The sequence below is a fragment of the Nomascus leucogenys genome, chromosome 6, assembly GCF_006542625.1.
Source record: "Nomascus leucogenys isolate Asia chromosome 6, Asia_NLE_v1, whole genome shotgun sequence".
NCBI lineage: Eukaryota > Metazoa > Chordata > Mammalia > Primates > Hylobatidae > Nomascus > Nomascus leucogenys.
In genome coordinates this window covers 62,832,177-62,854,597 of record NC_044386.1, presented here as the reverse complement: position 1 = coordinate 62,854,597, position 22,421 = coordinate 62,832,177, and the positions used below count along the sequence as shown (strand labels likewise).

The following is a 22,421-nucleotide window of genomic DNA, read 5'->3' as shown; positions in this document are numbered from 1 at the left end:
GAAATACTCCATATTCTTTCTAATAAATTCCCAAAGATAGTTCTGGTTGGATTTCCATCATTGTCCTAATATTTTGAAAAATGAGAGACTATTCAGGTCTTCCTTACTAAACACTGCATTAATATAGCTCAAATTCATGTAAAAATTTAAATTATAACACTCTCTTCTAGTCTCACAGCTGCTGGTGTCTATTATGACACCATCCTGGTAATTTTTTTGGCACAGCTATTATAACCACTTTGTATCTCCATGACGTGATTTTGGATCCTCTGGCAAGCTGCATTATTAACCTGAAAAAGCCATACACTAACACTTAACAAGTCTATACTAATAACGATTGCTACTGTTTTTGAGTATGTACTGCAGATTGGAATTTTAATAACATTTTACATAAATTCTTCCTTTTTTTTTTTTTTTTTTTGAGACGGAGTCCCACTCTGTCGCCAGACTGGAGTGCAGTGGCACAATCTTGGCTCACTGCAACCTCCGCCTCCTGGGTTCAAGCAATTCTCTTGCCTCAGCCTCCAGAGTATTCTGTTGCAGCTGGGACTACAGGTGTGCACCACGACACCCAGCTAATTTTTGTATTTTTAGTAGAGACGGAGTTTCACCATCTTGGCCAGGATGGTCTCGATCTCTTGACCTCATGATTCGCCTGCCACCTCGGCCTCCCAAAGTGCTGGGATTACAGGCGTGAGCCACCGTGCTGGGCCATAAATTCTAGCTTTCTAGTAAGATGCTTACTTCACAACAATCCAGGGGAAGTATCTACTAACTTTCAGGTTGATAGAAACTGAGTCTCAGAAACATTAAGACACTTGCTAAGGGAATAAAGTTACTATGTGTCAGCATTAGCACTGGACCTCAGAATAGAATGGAGGCATTACTCCCTTAACATGGAAAGGCTATTTCTGTTGATGCAATCTCTAATTATTTTAACCTTTGGGAAGTTAATATTTTGGGGAAGACACATGACACTACTGACTCATGTTGAATTTATAATCTACTAAAATCTCTTGGTATTGTTCATAAGAACTACAATTAATACAGTTTCCCCCCATCCAGAACATATAGGAAGCACCATTTTTAAACTTCAGTGCAAGACTTCACATTTCTTTTTATTGAAGTCCTGTTTGTCTAAGTTCTTTGTGCTATGTTATTCATATCCTGAATTCTGACTAATTATACTATTTCCCACAGTGTGTCTAACCAAAAACATAGATTGTGTTTAAATCTGATGAAAATGTCCACAGCCACTCATAAAAGGTTCACCTACAGAAGGACATCCTTCAATACTCATATCTATGTGTATACACTTTGAGTATGACTATAAACTAACTTTGAAACTGTTTATCTGGATTTTCATGTAGCCTATATTTGCCCATCTAACATTTACTTTTTGACTTTGTAGCAGAGCCTGTAAGTTCCCACACACATACTCTCAGACCTTACCATTGTAATGCATGCCAACTCAACTTCCACCAGTCTGAGAGGTTTCTGTAAGCCCTTCACACCCCCACCTGTGTGCAGAGCAGGCCAAATGTGCTGGAAACTTAACACCCTCTTAAAAGCAGCCCTCAACCAATGACCGATGGGACTTGGTACATCAATGCTCCAGCTCCTTTCCCTTGGATAAGATAGGTCTGAAAAGAGCCTCCTACTCTGACTCCCAGAGTTGTAACTCGGTAATGCACCCTCAAAGAGCTGCCTTCCCTACTCCCCTACCACTTTTTCCTAGGACCACCTTCCAAAGTAAACTATTTGTACTTAAAAATTCTTGTCTCAGGATCTGCTCCTGGGAAAACTCAAACTAAGACAACCTTGTTAAATTTTCACCGAAAGTAAAACCGCCTTTAAAATTTTTTTACCATTATTCTCCATTTTAAAAATGGGCAAACAATCCCCACATGTGTTAAATGGCAGACTCAGCTTTAGATTCCAAAGACTGCCATGCGATGTGGCCTCCATAATCTGCACCGCTTGCTGAAATCAGTTGTGCCACAGTCACAGCATTTCCCTGCTCAAAACTCTGTGTGTGTGTGAGTGTGTGTGAGTGTGTGTGTGTGTGAGAGAGAGAGAGAGATGGGGTGTGGAGGAGAGTATCACATTCTCTTACTTACTCAACTCCAACTCCCACCTCTGACAGTAGCATTAAAGATTACAAGTTTCCAGGTTTTTTTTTTTTTTTTTTTGGTCTTTTTGGATACCCAGGAATTGAGCATCTCAGTGCTGACTGGGGAATGGGCTGTGACATGAGATGTCAAGTACATGACAAGAGTGAATTATTTTCATGATGTGTAACCAAAGTAACCATTTTCATTCTTTATTTTCCTCTCCCTTCTTTAAAACAGGCACAGCCACTCTATTTTGCGACCTAAGAAAATTGAGAGAGATTTCCTAAAATCCGTTTAAATGTTTTGTAATCCTAAATCATCTATTTTTCCTAGGTTTGAGGACACTTTTAATTTTAATATATTATTAGAGGTCGGGTGCAGTGGCTCATGCCTGTAATCCCAATACTTTGGAAGGCTGAGGTGAGCAGATCATTTGAGCCCAGGAGTTTGGGGCCAGCCTGAGCAACATGGTGAGACCCTGTCTCTACAAAAAAATACACGTACACACACAAATTAGCCAGACATGGTGGCACATGCTTATAGACCCAGCTACTCAGAAGGCTGAGGTGAAAGGATCACTTGAGCTGGGGAGGCAGAGACTGCAGTGAGCCAAGATGGCACCACTGTACTCCATCCTGGGTGACACAGCAAGACTCTGTCTCCAAAAAAGATTATGGAAAATTATAAGCATATATACCATAGTGAGCAAAACAACGTAAGGGACCTCCATGCACTCAGCCAGCTGCAACAACGATCAGCATACAGCAGATTTGGATCCATCTATACTCCTATGAGTGTGTATGTGTACACACACATAATTTTTAGGAAAAAGGTTCACATACTATGACTGGTTGAAATGTCTTTTAAGTCTCTTTTAATCCAGAGGGTCCTCCTCCATCATTTCTCCTTGCAATTTTAAGGGTGCACTTTCTCAGTTAAATGAAGCTTAGTCCATCTCAGGTAGACACTGGTAGTTGCTGACAAGGTAATGAGACACTTAAGCACTGGGGACAGAGAGGGTGGGGGGACCACAGACGCAATAAATGTAGGGAGCTTTTCCTTTAGGGATTAAAGTAAGGCCAAACAGTCATGTAGACCCCAGCATCCATTCCTGAGGCCCAGTGCTTATCCTTGGCAATAAATGAAGACTGAGTCCAGTGGCCAGAGGCGAGGGTCCTATGGCTCTCATCTGGGAAGCAGCCCCTCAGAAATGGCAGTAACTCACAGTCTGGCCTGAACTCCCCAGGACTGGAGGTAAATGGTGAACCCACCAAGGTAGGTTTGGATGAAGTAAATATGGAATCCAATTGTGGTGCTCATGACTGGGAAGGAGGAAGGGCAGAGAGTGTGAAAAATCCCCTATGCATTTGGCATTTAATAAGTGAATCCAAAATTAACCAATGATTAATTGCTCATCAGATTTAAGGATGTTCTATAGTCTATAACTATATTCCAGCAAGATAGACTCTTAGATGATTAACATGGACATTTCTTGGCTTCCTGAATATTGTGGGTTCCCCCTTAAAATGAGGCTGTTCACAAGATTACAAAACCAAGTCCTATACCATGATTCAGATAGATCAATGAAGAGGAGACAGACATAGCCCCATTTGCTCCTCCAACTAGAAATCCTCACTTTCTGGCAAAGACATACCTTTGATAAGTTCTTGGATGGCTTCATCCCCAACTGCCTTACTTTTCTGGTGACTCCATTCTTTGTTACAAAACCGGCAATCCCTGCTTCCCTCTTCTTCTCTGCTTCTCTCTTCCCCTCTGCTTCCCTCTTCCCCCTCTAGTCTCTACTCCCTTTGTGCATTTCAATGAATCACTGGTGTCCTTGTAAGTACATCTCCATCCTAGGCAGCATCTTCTGCTTGAAGCCTCTAGTAAGAACCTTAGCAATCTCTCCAGGGCCCTTGACTACTCTTTGGGGGAAAAAAAAACAAAGTAGACAACATGGCTTCCTTCACACCACTGCCCACCATCCCTTCTGTGCTGCTGAAGAATCACAGATGTACCAAATCTTTGTTTCTGCTATGTATCTCACCCAGTTGCTAACTTCTTAATATTCCCTTAGAAAGTTACTAGGCTGGGCACAGTGGCTCATGCCTGTAATCCCAGCCCTTTGAGAGGGCGAGGCAGGTGGATCTCTTGAGCTCAGGAGTTCAAGGCCAGCCTGGGCAACATGGTGAAACCCCATCTCTACTAAAAATAGAAAAATTAGCTGGCTCTGGTGGTGCATACTCAGCTGCTCGGGAGGCTGAGGCACGAGAATCGCTTGAACCCAGGAGGCGGAGGTTGCAGTGAGCCAAGATCACACGACCATACTCCAGCCTGGGTGAGACTCTTTTCTCAAAAAAAAAAGAAAAAAAGTTAATACAGACAAAAGATCTTTTCTTGTTTCTGAAAATAAAGTTTCTCTTCAACAAACCCCATCTCACTTTCACTGTGATACAAAATAAAAGTTCACATGAAGAATTTTTAATGGACATTTTATGTTGCCTTCATTTATTACAACTGTAATCAGCCATAGTTACTGCAATTAGCATGCAGCATTGAAAATAACTGAGTACTCTTCTTTTCTTGTAATGTCTTTAATTCCTCATTACCATCATTTCAGTTGCCAAGCAACCTTCACTTTTATGTCCTATATTTGAAGGGACTAAGCAGAATTATTTTTAAAAAATCAATTTCAAAATAGAAGAGCAACCTTGTGTGCTAGCATACCTCTTTATAAATAATAATATTGATTTCAAGATCAAAATTGTTTAAGATATAAATTATGGGAAGCAAAAAGTTATAGTGAGTTTATTACCAAAAAGTTACTGTGATTATAATACACGTAAATATCCATAGATGAGAATCAAGAAAGGCACACCCAAGAAAGTTGATAGTGCTTATCTTGCTCTTGATGGTAAAATGAGTGACGGTAATTTTCTTCTTTTTGCCAGTCTGTATTTTCTATGTTCTCTATGGTGAACATGAATAATTTTAAAAGTTATTAACATTTATAAAGTAAGTATAAAGGCTGAGGGACAGTTAGATCTTTGTAAATACAAGAACTTATAACATAATGGGAACTAAATGAGACTACATATGTAAAATATTAACATAAACACTGTGGTTTTCATAGTAAATGCTCGAAAGTTAGCTATCAGTAAAATAGTATTTTAAAAGTCTATGCTAGTGGTTGATCTTATGTTATGTGTATCTTACCACAAAGTCTATGTAAGAACAAGAAACAGTCTATATTAATAATTTTTAAAGACTGAGTTAGAAAAATTTGTTAAAAATTTGTTGGGTTTCCAAGACTCTTTCCTAAGAATATTGACTCTTCAAATACATCCAAAAGCACATTCTTAAAATATGCAAATTCCTGAAGGACTTTCTTCAAGTTTAATATCATGATGGAGACACCCCATTACACCTTCTTCCAGACACTTTAAGTCTCAGAAATCATTTCAATGATATCACAGCGAGAAACGGAGGCTCTGAGTTACAAAGTGACCGGTCCAAGCGCTGTGGTTTTAAGGAAAAGCCAATCTCAGAAACAAAACTGAAGGCTTCTTTTTCGCCAGCAATAACTTATTGACAAGCTTGTATTGATCATCCACGACAATGTATGATACGGAATTAGACACTGGATTAAGTAAAACTGTGATTAAAATGACAATGGACTATTAATTAAATCTTTGGAATAGGGATTTTTTTAAGGTTTAGAATTTTAAAAAGCTAAATAGAAACGGGCAAATTTAAACACATAAAAATACAAAGTTTCTATACATGACAATATCAAAACCAACATAAAAATGAAAATGAGAATAGGAAAAAAATGCCTATAGTAAATGATATTCAAAGAGTTAACAGCTTTTTATATAAAAAGCTTTTGCACGCCTCTAATAATAAAAGCATTAAGCAGCAAGTGATAAATAGGCAAAGGATATGAACAGACCGTTCATAAAACTGGAAATACAGTAGGCAAACAAACTTATGAAAACATACTCAAGAAAAGCTTGGTTATATACACCAATAGTGCCTGTTACTATGCAGTGGGTAATGAAGGCAAATGATTAAGCAGATGGAATCAGAAATCAAAATAGAGATAGCATATAATACATGAAGAACAAAAGTTCACAAAATTGAGGGTTGATCAGAAACAAGGCTGGTTAATCTTAGAGATATTTTAGAGGTGAATAAAAACACAAAATAACTTTGACTTCAGAATGAGAATCTCTTATGCTGTTTTCATGTTCCATTGTCACTTCTTTAAGAAAACTTCTCAACCGCACTGATACATGATTTCCTTATCTCTAAGGTCCATTGTTCCTTTCCTTTGAAGAACACATGGAGAGGTTGTTTTATAAAAAACATAGATGAAAGCAAAATAATAGCAGAATTATTACTTTCTCTTAATTAAGAGATAAAAAATAGAAATCCCAGCTTTTGGGGTCCCTTCCCACCTCAACATTTTGTTATGTAAGCACCCTCTATATCTAGGAGACAGTGGTGTGCTGGTAAATGTTTAACAATGGGCTCAGGCTGGGCGCGGTGGCTCACGCTTGTAATCCCAGCACTTTGGGAGGCCGAGGCGGGCGGATCACGAGGTCAGGAGATCGAGACCACAGTGAAACCCCGTCTCTATTAAAAATACAAAAAAAAATTAGCCGGGCGTGGTGGCGGGCGCCTGTAGTCCCAGCTTCTCGGAGAGGCTGAGGCAGGAGAATGGCGTGAACCCGGGAGGCGGAGCTTGCAGTGAGCCGAGATTGCGCCACTGCACCCCAGCCTGGGAGACAGAGCGAGACTCCGTCTCAAAAAAAAAAAAAAAAAAAAAACAATGGGCTCTCCAGGGGTGGGATTGAAAAGGAAGCCCTGATTAGTGATGTTTGTCGATTTCCACGGTGTAAATACTCCCAACAGACTACTAACAAGCTACTAACATGACTTCACTGAACACGGAGCTGGGAAAAGATGAATGCTAGCATACCATTATATAGCATTTGTACCAGGTAGACATAACAGACATAACCTCAAAAGCAAAGATAATATGAATTAGGAAGTGGTGAGTTTTCAGTATTTCTTATCTTTGTTTTTAATATAATTTAATTGTAAGCATATATAACTTAATTTTCAATCATGGCTGTATTTAACAACTAGCTTGCAAAATTCCTGAAAATTTAACAATCTGCTCTTGTGAGCTGGTATGAGCCAGCCAAGCACACCACTGCTAGGAGATAATGAAATAATTTTTGTTTCACAATTGCATCTATGAAGAAAAAAATTAAGACATAAATCCACATCGTTCTATGTGTCTTCAACACATGGCAAATTAGTTTTGCCTTCTGGTCTTGTGGCTCTTACACAGACCTCTGACTACATAGTTGGTGGGACCCAGTGCAATTAAAAATGATAGTCCCTTATTCAAAAATTATTAAAAATTTCAAGACTGTGACAGCATTAAACCAAGCATGGGAACCTGTGGGCCTTCAGAGGTGGCGTGCCCAGGAAGCTGGCCCTGCTTACATTCTCACTCTTTCCCTGTTCTTTTCCTTCCAGCCACTCTAGGGCAACCCCAACTAGGTTGCAGCCAAAGCTCACTGTAACTCCAGAACGAGACACAGCAGCTGTAATTGTTCCGGGCAGGAGTGGACAAGTTCTAACATCAGCAGGTGGGCTGCGGCTGGGGCCTGAACTGTAGATGACCTTCTCCAGGGGTCTCAGGGTCCAACACAGCTGTTTCTGTCAATTACTGAAAAGACTGTTTTTGCTTTCACACAGTTTCCCAATGTGTTTTCATCACAGACTTCATAAACTTCAGGTCAACATATTGCCTTACATAATCTGCTGCCAAAGTAGTACTTTTGGGTAAGTACTCAGGAGAAGCACTCCCCAATTCTTCCCCAGCTAAGCCACTACTGTAGTCTTCTGACCCATGGGGATGGGCATGAGTTAGGGAGTAGACCCTCCCAGCACCATAGGAAACTGGAGTGTTGAATAAAGGTGGAAATGTACACTAGGAATATGGCCTTTGAATGCAAGAATCAAACGGTAATTGTAACAGACATCCACATTCTATTTACATAGCCAACAGACAGACAGGCTGTACGTTTTGTAGGGGGCTTACTGCAGTTGAGAAGAGACAGGAATGCAGGAAAATCTGATAGAAGTGCTCCCAGGGTTTCACACCTGCTCTTAGGCAGGGATCTCATTAGATCTGGCTGGATTGCTTTAGAGATCTCCAAGAGGCTGGCTTCACCATGTGCTTTTCTAGTTCACATAGCTGAAAAACCTATATGCTCTACTGCTTCCCTGAAGATTTGTGCCCTTCAGGTTTTCCTAGGATGCCTGAGAAAAATGATCTGGGATGTTCAGGAAGCAAGTGTGCTATACGACAGTATTTCTCAACATCCATTCATGGGTCACCTCCATCAAAACCAGTGACTGCTGGCCGAATGGCAATCTCTGGGGTTGACTGTGAGGAATTTGAATGTTCAACACACTCCCTGATTATTCCTCATGCCAAAGTTGGAGAATCTCTGGAATAGCAGAAAGAACGTAAACCTCGGGGGAAGACTGACCAGAGTTCACATCTCAGCAGCTCTCTCACTAATGAGCTGAACTACTTTCCACAGGTCATTTAACTTCCCTGAGCCACAATTCTCTATTAGTTAAAGGAGCAAAATAACAACCACCTAATAGGGTTGTTGGGAGGATTAATTGGGTCAAGTTAGGTAAAGGCTCAGGACCCTACAGAGTCCATAGTAAGTGTTAAACTACTGTCCGTCCACTGTCTGTCTGTCTCCAGCTCTCTCAGCACTAAAACTCATCTCTCTGGATGGCTTTACTGAATCGAACCGCTCAGAATTCCTGAGACACTGTCTAACTTACGCATAAGCATTGCCTCTATTCTCTACAGCGGGGCCTGCAACAAACACCGCCAAGCAGGAGAGCACAGATATGAATGGAGGGGATTTCCCATCTCCTCCTTTCTCAGGCCCGGCAGTCACAGAAACCCATGCTCATGAGAGGGCAGACCAGCATGGGTGACTGGTGATGCCTGCTCATCAAAGATGCAGCAAAGTCCTCCTTGGAATAAATAGTGTCCAGTCTTAGAATAATGCTAATTCATTCTAGAGGGCTAAGAGCAGCCTGGGAGCTGCTCTGATGACTAGAAGCCTCAGGATGCAAGTGCCCCCAAGGACCATCCTTTACACGTGAAATCTTGTAGCCACGACTACCAGTGACTGCGGGGTTCCACTGAGGAGGCTTCTGGGAGAGCTGTGTTCTTCACACAGGGCCTGCCATCAACAGTGGCTAAGGCTTCGGCCCCTTCCTGACACTATAACTGACTTTGTTCTTTGGTGTTGCCTGTTACTGGGTCTACATCCCCAATGATGTCATGGCCCTTGGCTTCTGGTCTTATGCTCCTGGTGCCCTCTGGGCACCTTGCTTTGGTGCACAGACCAAGTTGCAGAGTGGTAAGAAATACCTAATCTTTCCTTTGTTACGGAGAGGGCTATGGCCCTGAGTGTGTGTTTGCCTTTTGTGGCTCCCATTTTAAAAACAGATGGAATGTTTTACTTTCAATAAGCTGAGGCCTATAAAATGCTTTTAATATCCAACTGCTCCATGGTGGAGAAAACATACCTATTAGTTCTGGGGTATTTCTAGTTTGGAAGGTCTTTGGATAGCATTAGTACAATTCACACAGGAATTCACTGATTCACACTTTGCTCAATAGAGAATATCAGGCAGACACCTGGTATGTAGATGGGGTCCAATCAACATTTCTTACAGTGAATGGAGTTTCACTTCTAACTGGGGAGACACCAGGACTGCAGAAGGGTGGGCACTGGGTGCAGGCCTGTCCTATGTGGCATGCAGGTCTCCCCTGAGTGTAGGAAGGGCTGTCTTAGGAGAGAGACCCAGGCTTGCCCCAACCCAGGTTGCAAGTGGCTGCTAGAGGTAGGGGAAGGAGAACGGGAGCAGCACATCCTCTCTTGAGACTGGGGGCACAAGGCAAATTCTTTCAATTCTTAAAGGTTTATTTTCCTGTTTGTTCAATGGAGAGAGTAATATCTGACCTGCCTATTTCAGAGCTGTTCTCAGTGTAAAAGAAAATCAATACAAATGGAACTCTAAGAAAAAATAAGACAGTCCATAAATAGAAGATATTAGGAAGCATTTCCCTTCACACTAACAGGTAAGATGAAACATGGAGTTTCTTCCCACGTCTCACTGGGAGTAGGAGGTCTGCTTGCTGGGGTGGGTTGTTGTGTGTGTGTGTCAGGGGGGCCCTTTCTGAGGCAGGTGTGCAGTTTTCTTTCCGATGCTGTCAGAAGTTGTCTTGCACTGAGAGGGAGACAAGGAAAGAGCTTTGTGAATTCAGACATTTGAAGGCTTCCATTTGGCCCCAAATGCTGGTGGCCCTCTTGTAAAGGGAAAAAAATTAAAAGCCCAGATGATCTCATAGGTCTTTTCTACCTCTGAAACAGATGGTGTGATTCACATATATTTGACATAAGTGTAACCAGGTTGTGATGATTTGCCTTATTATGCTCAGCTGAAGAGAGGATTAACTAGCAATAATATGCTGAGAATGTAAAGCATGACCTCTGGTTAGAACAGAAGGCGGGAGTGGGTTGTTTCATGGTTAAAGCAATGATCTATGACTCAAGGCCGTAAGTTTCTAGTCACAGATCTGTAACCTTGTATGTGACACTGAGAGGCTTGCTAGAGGCCTTCGAAAGTGCTCTTAATTTATACGTACTGGCCACTGCCCTTAAAAGCAATATAAGTCCTTCTTCTGAGAACAGTGTGGGTGGTAATTAATGGTTAATAATGCTAAAGAGATAGCCATCAGTGAGACTTCTGAATGCCCACAATGCTTTAAGCAATTTTCAGACTCTTATCTAGAAATACTAGCAAAATGCAAATCCTACAGTTTGCAGAAAATCTATTCTTTTTTCCTTTGAGACAACCATCTACCCTCTCCAGCACTGTCCAGCTGACTTTTTTGCAACAATGGAAATGCTCTCTCCTCTGTCCAACAGTAGGTGCCATTTGTGGCTATTGCACACTTCACCTATGGTTGGTGAGGCTTAGAAACGAAATCTTACATTTAACTTTAATTGAAATGTATATGAAAATAGCCACATGTGGCTAGTGCATTGGACAGCACAGCTGTAGCCAATTCAAACCTCCTGGAAGCAAGAAGGTGAGGTGGAGAGGCAGTAGAAACTAAATTAACAATTATTCAGTCTTTCTCTTTAAAACAGTTTCTTTCCCTCTTTTATTCAAGTTGCTTGGTGGAGTAGCTGAAATTAGGGTCTGAGGCAAAAGAGTGCCAATAATAATAATGATAATAATTTCCCCTCCACACTTCTGTACAGTTTTTCATGGGTTTAAAATGAGAAGACATCTAAACTCATTAATAAAAAGCTAGCTAGACTGCTTTAATCTAAAGCACCACTTTTCTGTACAAACCTGAGAAACTAACCAGTAAGGTAAGCTTCAGGAGAAGCATAGCCTCACTCTGTTCTACTGTCAGATCACCTCTTAAAGAGACCTACGGAAGCACAGGCATATATTTTGCTATGGGCTTTTCTCTGTCATAAAGTCTGCTGCTGATTCCTCGCTCCATTTCCTCTGTAGCCCAATTTCCATGTCCCAGCCCCATAGATGGGTCAACTGATAACCAAAGAGCAAGAAGAGAGACAGACAAAAGGTGCTGGCTTCTGTTCCTTCCAGACACAGAGCGTCTTTTCTTTTTTGCCTCTTTCATGTACTGTGATGAGAAACTCTGCAGTACATAATACACAAAACCCTGAGATCTTACCTTACTGACTTCCTGCAGCATTCCCTTGCGCCGTGAGGGACTTAAACAAATGGTGGCTGTTCTCCTTGACCTGTGTCCTCACCCATGAAGTGCACTTACTCAAACTCTACATGGTATAAAAACTTACTCTTCCTGCATACCTTCGGTATATATCACCCTGTCCTTTGTATATGTGTGTGTATATATATATATATATATATATATATATATATATACACATATATATACACACCCTGTCCTTTGTCCTTTGTATATATGTGTGTGTGTATATATATATATATTTCCTGAACAGTATGTTTCTCAGGTGTTGTAAGCTCTAATGGAAGGGAGAGTTTGGTCGCTGTAATTCTTCTTGAGCACTGCCTAGCACAGTGTCAGATACAATTAAGGGCTTAATCAATGCTGCTTGACAATGGATAAAAGACTGTTAGACTCAATGGGACTTTTACGGCTTTGGGATTTTAAGCCACTTTTTTCAGTTCAACATATTCCAGAACACAATAAATTATCGTTGCCTTTGGGGGGTCTGTTAAGGGGATTGAATTAGGCTTCGTTACTTGGGGGGAAGGACTTCAGAATCAGTCATGTATTTTTCAGGTTGATATCACGATTCTTTGAAGATTAGAAAAACAGTCTTGAACTCGGCCGGCAGTTGCACAACAGGCATGGAAGGAAGGAAAGTGGTGTGATAAACACGTTTCTCGTCCCTCTTTTTTTCAATAGTGAAACAGAAAGAAGAAAAATCCTTATTCAGAAAATAGTCACGGTGGCCTGCTAAAGCCGAGTAAATCTGACTGCTGAAATGGTGTAAGGAACCTCGCAGTTTATTCAGGTTGGGAAGGAAGTGAGAGTGGAGTACATGACGAATAATGGCCCCATGTCAGCCGCGCCTCCCCGGTCTCCACTGTCCTCTAGTTTATCTCCTCGCAGCATATTTTCTAAGGACATTATTTTGAAATAGAAAGCCATTCGTTCTGCTCCCAGATTCATCTTAACTGAAATATTAAAGTGTGAAATAAGATTGAAGTATAAAATAAAGAGAAATCTAATGAAAATTTAATGCTAAACTAGTAATACTAAAAATTCTTCCTCTTTTCCAAGTTAAGGTCTACAACAAACAGCACTTTAAAGCAATGATTCGCGAAGTGCGGTTCTTGGGTCAGATGCATCAGCATGGCCTGGGAACTTGTTAGAAATGCAAATTCTTGTGCCCCACCCCAGACCTACTGGAGTAGAAACTGTGGGGATGGGGCCCAGCAATATGTGCTAAAAAAAACAAAAAAAAAACAAAGAAACAAACAAAAAACAGCCTCCATGTGTGATTCTGACACTCTAATGTTTGAGAACCATTACTTTAAACCAATGTTGAAATAGTTGAAACTGTTCAATGCCGTACTAAATTGTTCTAAATGAATATCCCTAACATGTCAAGTATTTCCCAATTCTATACATAAGGTCTGAGCAAACACTTAACACACACAGCCACTAGTCCGTCATTCTGAGATCTCATGGATCCTGAGCTGCCTAGGATCTGATTAAGCCTCGCTTAGATTCCCAGGAGCCTCCCAGGGTTGGGGTAGGCTGGCGGGGGTTGGTATGTCTGAGCTGTGCCACACAGGCTCCTCTGCTTCACCGTGGGAGACGGAGGGATACAAAAAGGAGTCCACAGGAGGAAGAGGAAGCTGGAAATCTTTGAATTCAATGATTTCATTGAAATCCATCAATTTTAATCATTTTTTGGGAGGAAATATTCAGTACTTTTCAATCACTATTTCACAAATAAAAATCCAAAAATACACCACGCTTATAACATTTAAAAAAATCTTTTCAGATAATTGCTTGACGGCTGCACTAAGCTGTGCCTCCCTCATGGTGAGCAAAGGTGCTGACAGAGTGCAGCATCTGAAATGTGTGTGTCCACATTTATTTCTCAGCCCCTTGACCCTGCATTGCAACATTTATTAACCAGTGTCTTCTCGTCACAAACCTCCTGGCTTTACCCAGTCCTTTCCTATTCCACCACATCTGCCCTCCAGATTGCAAGGGGAATTATTGGGACTTTATTCCTCCAAATGATTCCAATTTCTGTTTGATAACAAAGTTTGCTCATGTAACAGTCTTTATGTGCCCCAAGAAGGCAAGGACAGAAAAGTCTCAAAGCACCAGATGCACAATATCATTTTATGATATTTTTCATCACAAGAAAAACCTCCATCCTAAGAAAAATGGAAATGCAAACTCTCCTAACTTTTCTCACTTTAAAATTGCACTTCTCATCACGACCTATTACACCCACATAGTCATGTGCCATAGGCTCTGCAGACTGTCTCCAACATTTCAAAGGCTCAAAAGCTATTTTTAAAGCCAAAATACAATCTAGATTGCTGTTCTGTAAAGCACTTTTAAAGGAAGAACAAAGTAATAGAGTGATTTTTATGCCTGTGGGCAGTTAGCCAACTTACCAAAAGATTGAATGCAGCTGTCAATGAGATCGTCCAGGCTGGCTCCTTTGGCTAAATGTCCCACAGACACCATCATTCGGAACTGGGTGATCTGGGCCAAGCTGGGATGGGAGGGGAAGGGGCTGTTGGCTGGCTTTGCCTCTAGTCTTGCTTTAGGGGCAGCTCTGCAGCCATGGGAAGGTTTCCTGGGGAAAGAGAGAAGGCAGTGAGGGGACAAACTGGCAGCTCCACGCTCTGAAGGCAGATTGGAGAGGAAGGGAATGGAGATAAGACAATTAATCTCAGGAGTTGGGCTGATAGAAGCCATACCCCTCCCACTTGGCAAATGCACCAAACGACTGGTTGGCTATTAAAGAGACATCTCCCCAGCAAAGGTGAGATTTCAGGGTTGCAACTAGGGCTCTTCATCCTGGCACTAGGATTGCTCTGTCCTACTGTCTCCCAGTTCCTGAAGGGGAATGGCAGAGGCAAGACTATCTTGGCAGTCCTTAGCTCCCAGCAATATATATATTTTTTCAGCTACTAAGCCACTGACTTGAATCTTAAAAATTGTTTACATTTGTTTCTTTGGCTAACTTTGGCCGGGCATGGTGGCTCACGTCTGTAATCCCAGCACCTTGGGAGGCCGAGGCAGGTGGATCACCTGAGGTCGGGAGTTCGAGATCATCTTTGGCTAACTTCATTAATCTTGAGCAGTACCTGAGATACTACACAAGGTCAGGCAGCCTCAGAATCATCGTTAAGGACCTTAGGGGAGAAGTCAAAGACTGAGGACCCAAGTGCAGGAAGTGAGGGGTGATGATGGTGGTGTTTAGATTTTAAGTGAGTCCTGCCTTTCTTACAAATCTTAGTTGGTTTTAAGATCTTGTTTTTCATGGTTGATAATATAGGTAACCATTATGAGTCATTTTTGTTACTAAACATCATTTTTTCAAATCCTTACTTGGGTCCTGATTAAAACAGAAAGCAGAGCTGTGAGAGCGCTGTTCCAGAACTCAGTGTAAAAGGGCAAGTTTGGATCTAGAAATGGCTTAAGAGTCCAGTGGACTTTGATCTGCTCACACGCAGCTCTATCTCTGGTCATGACCTCATCAGTACAAGTCATTCTGCAAAATGATTTGGGAAGTTTATTGTCCTCTCCATTAAAAAATACACATACACACACAGATCCATATCTATAATCTTTTATGGTTTAATAGTGATGAGTGTTGCTGGTAACTCTTTTGAGCATTTAGTTAATTCTCCTCTACTGTGGAAAAAAAGTACCTCAGAAGTGTAACTTTACTCACTATCTATGATAAATGCATAATGGCATCAGTTAATCTCTAAGCGTTTATTCTATGAGTAAGGCATTGTGATTGGCCAGAGAACACCACAGTGAGATAGTCTAGGTGAGGGTACTTTATATACTCATTACATACTAGTTGCTGTTGTTACGTAATGGTCGTCTAGAAGTTCCTTAATACAAAAATATAGCTGAGGAATCAGACTGAGATAACGAAAAGAAAGCTATATAAATGTTAAATAAGTGTTCTATGAGTGTCAAGAGTAAGAAGCATGGTGTTCCCAGAAGAGAAAGAGGCAGTTTGAGGGAGTGTGTCTGGGAAAGCTGCTCTGACAGGATATAATCTCAACCAAAGGGGCTGAAGAAGTGCTTAGATCAAAATAAAATGCTAGGCACATGTGGGTTTTGGGAAACCAGCCTGCTAAGAGACGGTGTATAACTGAACTGTGGGGCCACTCAGTACACAGCTAGACCTGTGCAGGGGCACCCTGGCCCTTCAGGTTGTTTCAAACTAGCTCCAGGGTGCTGGTCTGCAGTGGCCGCTCGGCTCTATTCTGACCTGGTGCAGGTCCAGTGAAATTGAATCAACAATTGGTTATTGGGCACTAGGCAGTAATTCCTGAAAGATCAAGTCGGTGGTACAGGACTCAAGTTTCTGGCCATAATGGATTTTCAAACAGGCCCTGTGACAGCCCCAGAATTGGATCAGTCTCTAAAAACAAAATAATAATGGTGACATGAATTGAGTACCTATGCTATGGCAGGTACTGTGCTGGGGATTGACCCTGTCTTGAGGCTTACAGCCCAAAAGGATGTTATCCCCATCTCATGATGCTGAAACTGAATCTAAAAAAGGGTAAGTGACATAGCCAAGGTTATAAAACTTATATATAATAAACCTGAGATTTGTACCCAGCACCTCTCTGGTTTTATTCATTTAATAAATATTTACTGTGCATGGAACTCTGCACATTTCACAACATCAGGATTAGCAGTAGACCATCACAGAGAGGCTGAAAAGGTCAATTCAATTTAAAATGAAAGTAAAATCCTTCAAAAGCATATTTGGTAATGTAAAGCCCGAATCTCAGCCCATATTCCTTTTGCAGGCCCTCAGAACTGTCCTCAGGTCCCTAGAGCTGGACAGACTCTTTATGGTCATTTTCCAAACCCCTCTTCTACAGTGTGGAGGTCCAGAATCAGAGGAGCAACGTGCCTGGCCACCACTGCAGAGACAGGCTAGAAGCCAGCCCCTTATGGCCCATGCTGTGCACCCCAGGTGGGCGCCCTTCCCTTCCTGGAAGCACTAACAACTCTCTACACCTGGGGCTACATAGCCACTGCTGGGATTACTCGGCTTTCTGCCCCAGCTGCTGCCTTTGTCACCATTAAGACCTCCACCAAAGGCAGAGTAGGGGAAAGATTTAAAAAAAATAAAGTCATTCATCGTGGAAGTCTCCTTCTCTCAGGCCTTCCACAATACTCCCTAGACCTTGGAGAAGAGGCAACTGCAACTAGAGGGTCTATCTACAGACAGAGCTATTCCTGCTAGGGGTGGAGGGGAGGTGGCTACAGATTCAAGGAAAATTCCATTTTCTTTCTTGGTTGGTGACAGTGACCATTCGAGACTCCTAATCCTGCCCTGTTTTCTAATTCTGGTAAAGTTTCCTAGTGTCACCAGTAAGAGAAACCACTTTGTTTCATAAGTGGATTCTTGAAGGTTGATGCTTTTACCAGAACTAGGAGGGATCAGGGTAAAGTATAGGATAGTACAAGGGAAGAAGGGGTGACAAAAGCAATCTGGGAGGTATGGAGCCCAGAGACTCAGAGGGCTAGGGCATGAGAAAACAGGGAGAAGAGAAAGTACTAAAAGCCAAAGTACAGCCTCAGAGTTCTAAGAAGATGGGGATTATTTGCACCATAGACTAGGAAACCTGGCTTTCTTGCTGTATATTCTCTCAACTGGTTGCCTTGTGAAAAATCCTGAAATCGTTCTGCCTTTTCTGGTGAAATGGGAGTAGACAAGGATTTATAAAATGCTTTATTATAGGCAGGTCGAAGGTGTTTCAACAATCCATAGAGTGAATGGCCTCTGAGTCTGTAAAGGCATATTTTTTTAAAAAAACCAATAGCCAAATGTTTTCTTGTAAATGAAAAAAAAAAAAAAAAAACCCGAGAGAAACAAATTAACTTGAAGGTGTTTTCCAAGCCTAAAAGTAACCAAAGCCCCATAGGTTTGCTGAAGGAGACCGTCAAAACTATAAACTGGTTTAGGTGAAATCCTCTCCAGGCATATCTCAGTGGAGGTCAGTTTCAGGCTGAGCTTTTTATGAAATCCAGCCTAGAAAAGTAAGAGATGAAATGGAGCAAGGGAACTGGAACTTCCACAACTTTCTCTGCAGTGGAAGGTGACTCTCTTGACTTCCGGTGTGGATTCCTTCCAGTCCCGTCCTCTCCCCCTTATAATACTCAATTTAATGTACTGAACTCCTCCTCCTGAATCTAGTGCAAAGTACAGTGGTGGACCCTCAGGAGATGCCTGGATGGGGAGAGGCAGGGCGTGCATACAGGGCCAAGAACCCTTCGTTCTTGGGATTATAAGCACGGGAAGACCAGCATCGCAAGCTTCCTGCCGCTACTGGGTATGGTGGTGCAAGGCACAGTCCCATCAGTGTCGACGTGAATGGAGTTGTGAAGTGCACAACTTGTCCAGCCCCTACGCCGAGGCCAGGCCGTTGTCCATGCAGTTGCCCAGTTCTGGTCCTTTGGCTACAAACTCAAAGCTGCCTGGCCAAGAGCCCTTTCACTCACTGTCCCTCTTTCTTCAACTTCTGTTATCCAAGACCCTCTATAGAATCATAGTGGGGGGGAGAGGAATGCAGCTTCCCATTAGGAAGGCGGTACGTTTCGCTGACCCATGGATCGGGAAACTTTCGTGGGGCAGGGGCGACCGAGCGGTGCCACCACTGCGGGCTCCCTGCAAGCTCCCTCGGCCGTTCTGGGAAGGGTCGGGAGGGGCCGCCAGGTGGCGCAGCCGGAGCCCAGCGCCCCAGCAGGTGCGGGCAGCGCGGAAAGTCCGCGAGTGGGAGTCCCGATGCCGGGCGGGGAGATGTGGGGGAGGAGGTCGGCTGGCTGGCGCCGGCTCCGCGAAGAGCTTCGGCCCTAGCAGATCTCACCATACGAGCTCTGGCCTCGCGGCCGCCCCTCCACCGCCCCTCAGCCCCAGCTCCCTTCCCGAAACCCCGGGCGCAGCGCGCCGGGCGTTCTGGACACGTCCGCCCGTCGCGCTGGTGTCCCGGGACTCCGGCCGACCCCGGCCCCCCTCCGCCCTCAACTGCCCTCGGGGTGTTGGGGCGGCGGGCAGGGGCCTCTTTCCCAAGAAAGGACACAGGCGTTCCCGAGGGCCACGGCCGCCTCTACTCACCGCGGAGCCTCTCTCGCCTTGCCGAGGGTGCCCATGGCCGCGGCCCGCGCTCCCGGAGCCGGCTCACCTAGCGCGGCCGGGCGCGGCGCATCGCCCCCGCCGCCACCGCCGCCGCCGCCGCCTGCCGGCTCTCTCCCCCCGGGCCTCGTAGCCCCGGCCGCCCGCCCTCGAGCCCGGCGAGCTCGACCGAGGCGCACCGCAGGCACAAACTTTGTGCGAGCGCGCCCCCTCTGCCTCGCGCGCGCGCTCACACCCGCCCGGCAACCACCTGACACGCTGATGCTGGCGGCTGCAGGAAACGTGCGGCGCCCCGCCGCTCTTCCCCGAAACCTGCCCCCTTTCCGCGGGTGCCCTGGCCTGCGCTTCGCGCAGTTCTCTCACCCCTGCCCGCCGTCGACCTCTCTTGGTCAAAGGGTTAAGTCTCAGGGGAGTTGGAGAGGAGCGGGGCTCCCGGCTACCACGCCCGCGCCTTGCAGGGCACCTGTGCTCGTCGACCTCCACCTGAGCTCGGGAAATGGGCTGCGCCTAGCGGCTCCCATGGGACCCGCTTTCCCGCAGCCGACCCACAGCCTCCACGCAGCTGCCTGCGGCCGCTGCTCGGAGCATTGCAGTGAGGTCCCCTTGTCCCCTCGCGGGCCTCTCCTGTATATATCAGAGCGCGGAGTCCGGCAGGGGAAAGGAACGGAAAGACAGTTGTGAAGTTGCCTTAACCTGCGCACTGGGGTCTCTAGGTAGCCGTCTGCAGGACTGGGCCGTAGACATGTGCCCTGTGCCCTGCGCCCTGGACGAGGGCTGCCCGTGTGGAGGTGCGCTCCACAGGCGTGATCCCTACCTGGCCCAGACGCGGCCGCCTGGCGTCGGTGGGTGTGGGAGACGTGGGGACAGCTTTCATACAACGTCAGTGTGCACAGAAGACCTGGCCAAGAGGGGCGGCCCACCCGCTGCTTGTCCAGGTGATAGTGCTGATAATCTCAATAGCTAATGATTGAGTGCGGTTGTGCTAAGTGCTTTCTATACATTACCTCATTTAATCCACCCTCCCCGATACAAAGAGATCACTGTTGTAAAGATGAGAAAATGAAGGTTCAGAGAATACTATGCCTTAGATCATACAACTAATAAACAGCAGAGAGACCTCTGACTTGGACTGAGGTCTGTCTGACTCCCTGTAATCACTGCTGGACTGCCCTAATAACACACTCATTATCACCGCCACAGACCATAATTCTAGCCGCAGTCATAGTTGTCTTCCTGGCCATAGTGTTCTGGACTTTAAAGCCTTCCTCTGTTTCATTTATATATTTCCTTATATTTATATGCGACCTTGTCCTTAAAACAGAATTCAAGATAGCTTACAAGAGCACATAACCTACAAAAAGAAGTGTGTGAAATGAAAAATGAGGCACACAAGATGGAGCCAAAAATGAACATCATTTGAAATAAATGCATCTCGTAGAGTCAAATACCCTTGCTACAAGTGGGACCAAAATTTGTCTCCTGCATTTCTAGCAGTCAAGTTTAAAGAGAGGCCTTGTCTAAAGTTCAATTCCTGAAACGTGCAAGACCAAAAACAAAATTGCTCAAGAGAAGATCCCCCTTTTTTGATACTGAGACCAGCAAGAAATTTCTCCAGAGAATCCTCATGAACCAAGCCCTCAGTTACAGCCACAGATGCAGAAGGGGCAGGTGAATGTCAGGAGAATATTAAATAATGACACCCTTTCTCACTCACTGGGTCTAAGGCTCAAACATTTTTAGAGTCATCTATTATGCACCCTTCCTCATGTAAGTCCTACAACCTAAACAACCAAGTTGGCGGATGTCTGAGGATGGTAAAGATTTGTATCTGTATATGAATCTATCTGTCTATCTCCCAACAGTCCTAAGTTTGCAGTCTTAGGCTTTGTTCACAGAGATCTTCTCTTATTACCAGGTGAACAATTACTTTTCACGGACGCCTCTACTCCAGAATGAGCTCTTTACCCTACTTAAATCTATAATATTTACGCTTTCAATTGCCACATAATATTCTGTGTCCCTGTCTTACCTCCACAACTAAACTGTAAATTGTCCGAGGTCAAGAATCAGGTCTTATGCTTCTTTAGCTTCCACAGCTGCCAACTTGAGGCAGTACATGTGGGACATTACTCATAAACTGCTGTGGATTTGATTTTGAAAAGCAGAATGTGCTGACCTCAAAGAAGAAAATAAGATCCTTCCTGATTATTTCCGGAGAAAGGGTTTCAGTTTTTCTTTGAAGTCCCCTGTCTATGGCAGGAGTGATAAGCTTACTGGCGCTGTCCCTGGCGGCTTTCGTGGGATCCCCATCACAGGTTATCCGAGGCTGTCAGTATTTCTCTATTGCTTCACCCTTGAAAACAGAGCCCCTTCCATGCCGTTCATTGCACTGAGTCTTTGGACAGCAAAATCTTTGTGTGTGGCAGGGGAATAATCCAGCCTTATACTGCATATGCATAGGTATGTATGCCAAATGGATGCCTTTATGTAAATGCCTCATTATATTTATATGTAAATATACATATATGCATAATACTAAGTGCACATGTAGGCAGTTACACACATCTGCACACCTACAGTCCACATACATACAAATGGTTGAAACTGAGGTTATTAATTCATTCAATACATGAGTCTTGCGGAGTTTTCTAAAGAAAGAGGCCTACATATGCCCGGTGAGTGTTTTTCTCTTGGACTTTCTGAGAACTCTGCACTTCACTTGCATTTGATTCTGCTTCTGGGCCCCCTCGAGCTCTTTTTTGAGGTTTTCTGGCTACTCCTACCTGAGCAATAAGTATTTTCCAAACATCTAAAAAATGAGAAGTTTGTCTATGTCTCTTTTCATCATCGGCCATGTGATTAGTCTGCCTGGTGTTATATGAGGCACCTCTGACCTCAAGAACAAACTTCTTCTTCTTTTTTTTTTCCACAAAATACATCATTTAATACAACATTCTTGTAAGGTAGCTAATGAGGATAATATTCATGCTTTTAAAAAAATTATTATACTTTAAGTTCTGGGATACATGTGCAGAACGTGCAGGTTTGTAATATAGGTATACATGTGCCACGGTGGTTTGCTGCACCCATCAACCTGTCATCTACATTAGATATTTCTCCTAATGCTGTCCCTTCCCTAGCTCCCACCCCTAGACAGGCTCCAGTGTGTGATGTTCCCCTCCCTGTGTCCATGTGTTCTCATTGTTCAACTCCCACTTATGAGTGAGAACATGCGGTGTTTGGTTTTCATTTCCTGTGTTAGTTTTCTGAGAATGATGGCTTC

The 22,421-nt window shown here is 43.7% G+C and overlaps 1 protein-coding gene across 1 annotated transcript in view; it reads right to left on the bottom strand.

Moving 5' to 3' along the window:
• RASGRP1 (RAS guanyl releasing protein 1) overlaps nt 1–19,337 on the bottom strand; it is a 76,410-nt gene extending 57,073 nt beyond the window's left edge. The window contains exons 1-2 of the mRNA XM_030814340.1: nt 19,121–19,337; nt 14,412–14,596 (exon numbers count right to left, since the gene is read on the bottom strand). Of these exons, the coding sequence (XP_030670200.1) occupies nt 14,412–14,596; nt 19,121–19,155 (220 nt within the window). The 5' untranslated portion in view covers nt 19,156–19,337. The remainder of the gene's footprint in view (nt 1–14,411; nt 14,597–19,120) is intronic.
• Between the last annotated feature and the right edge of the window lie 3,084 nt (nt 19,338–22,421).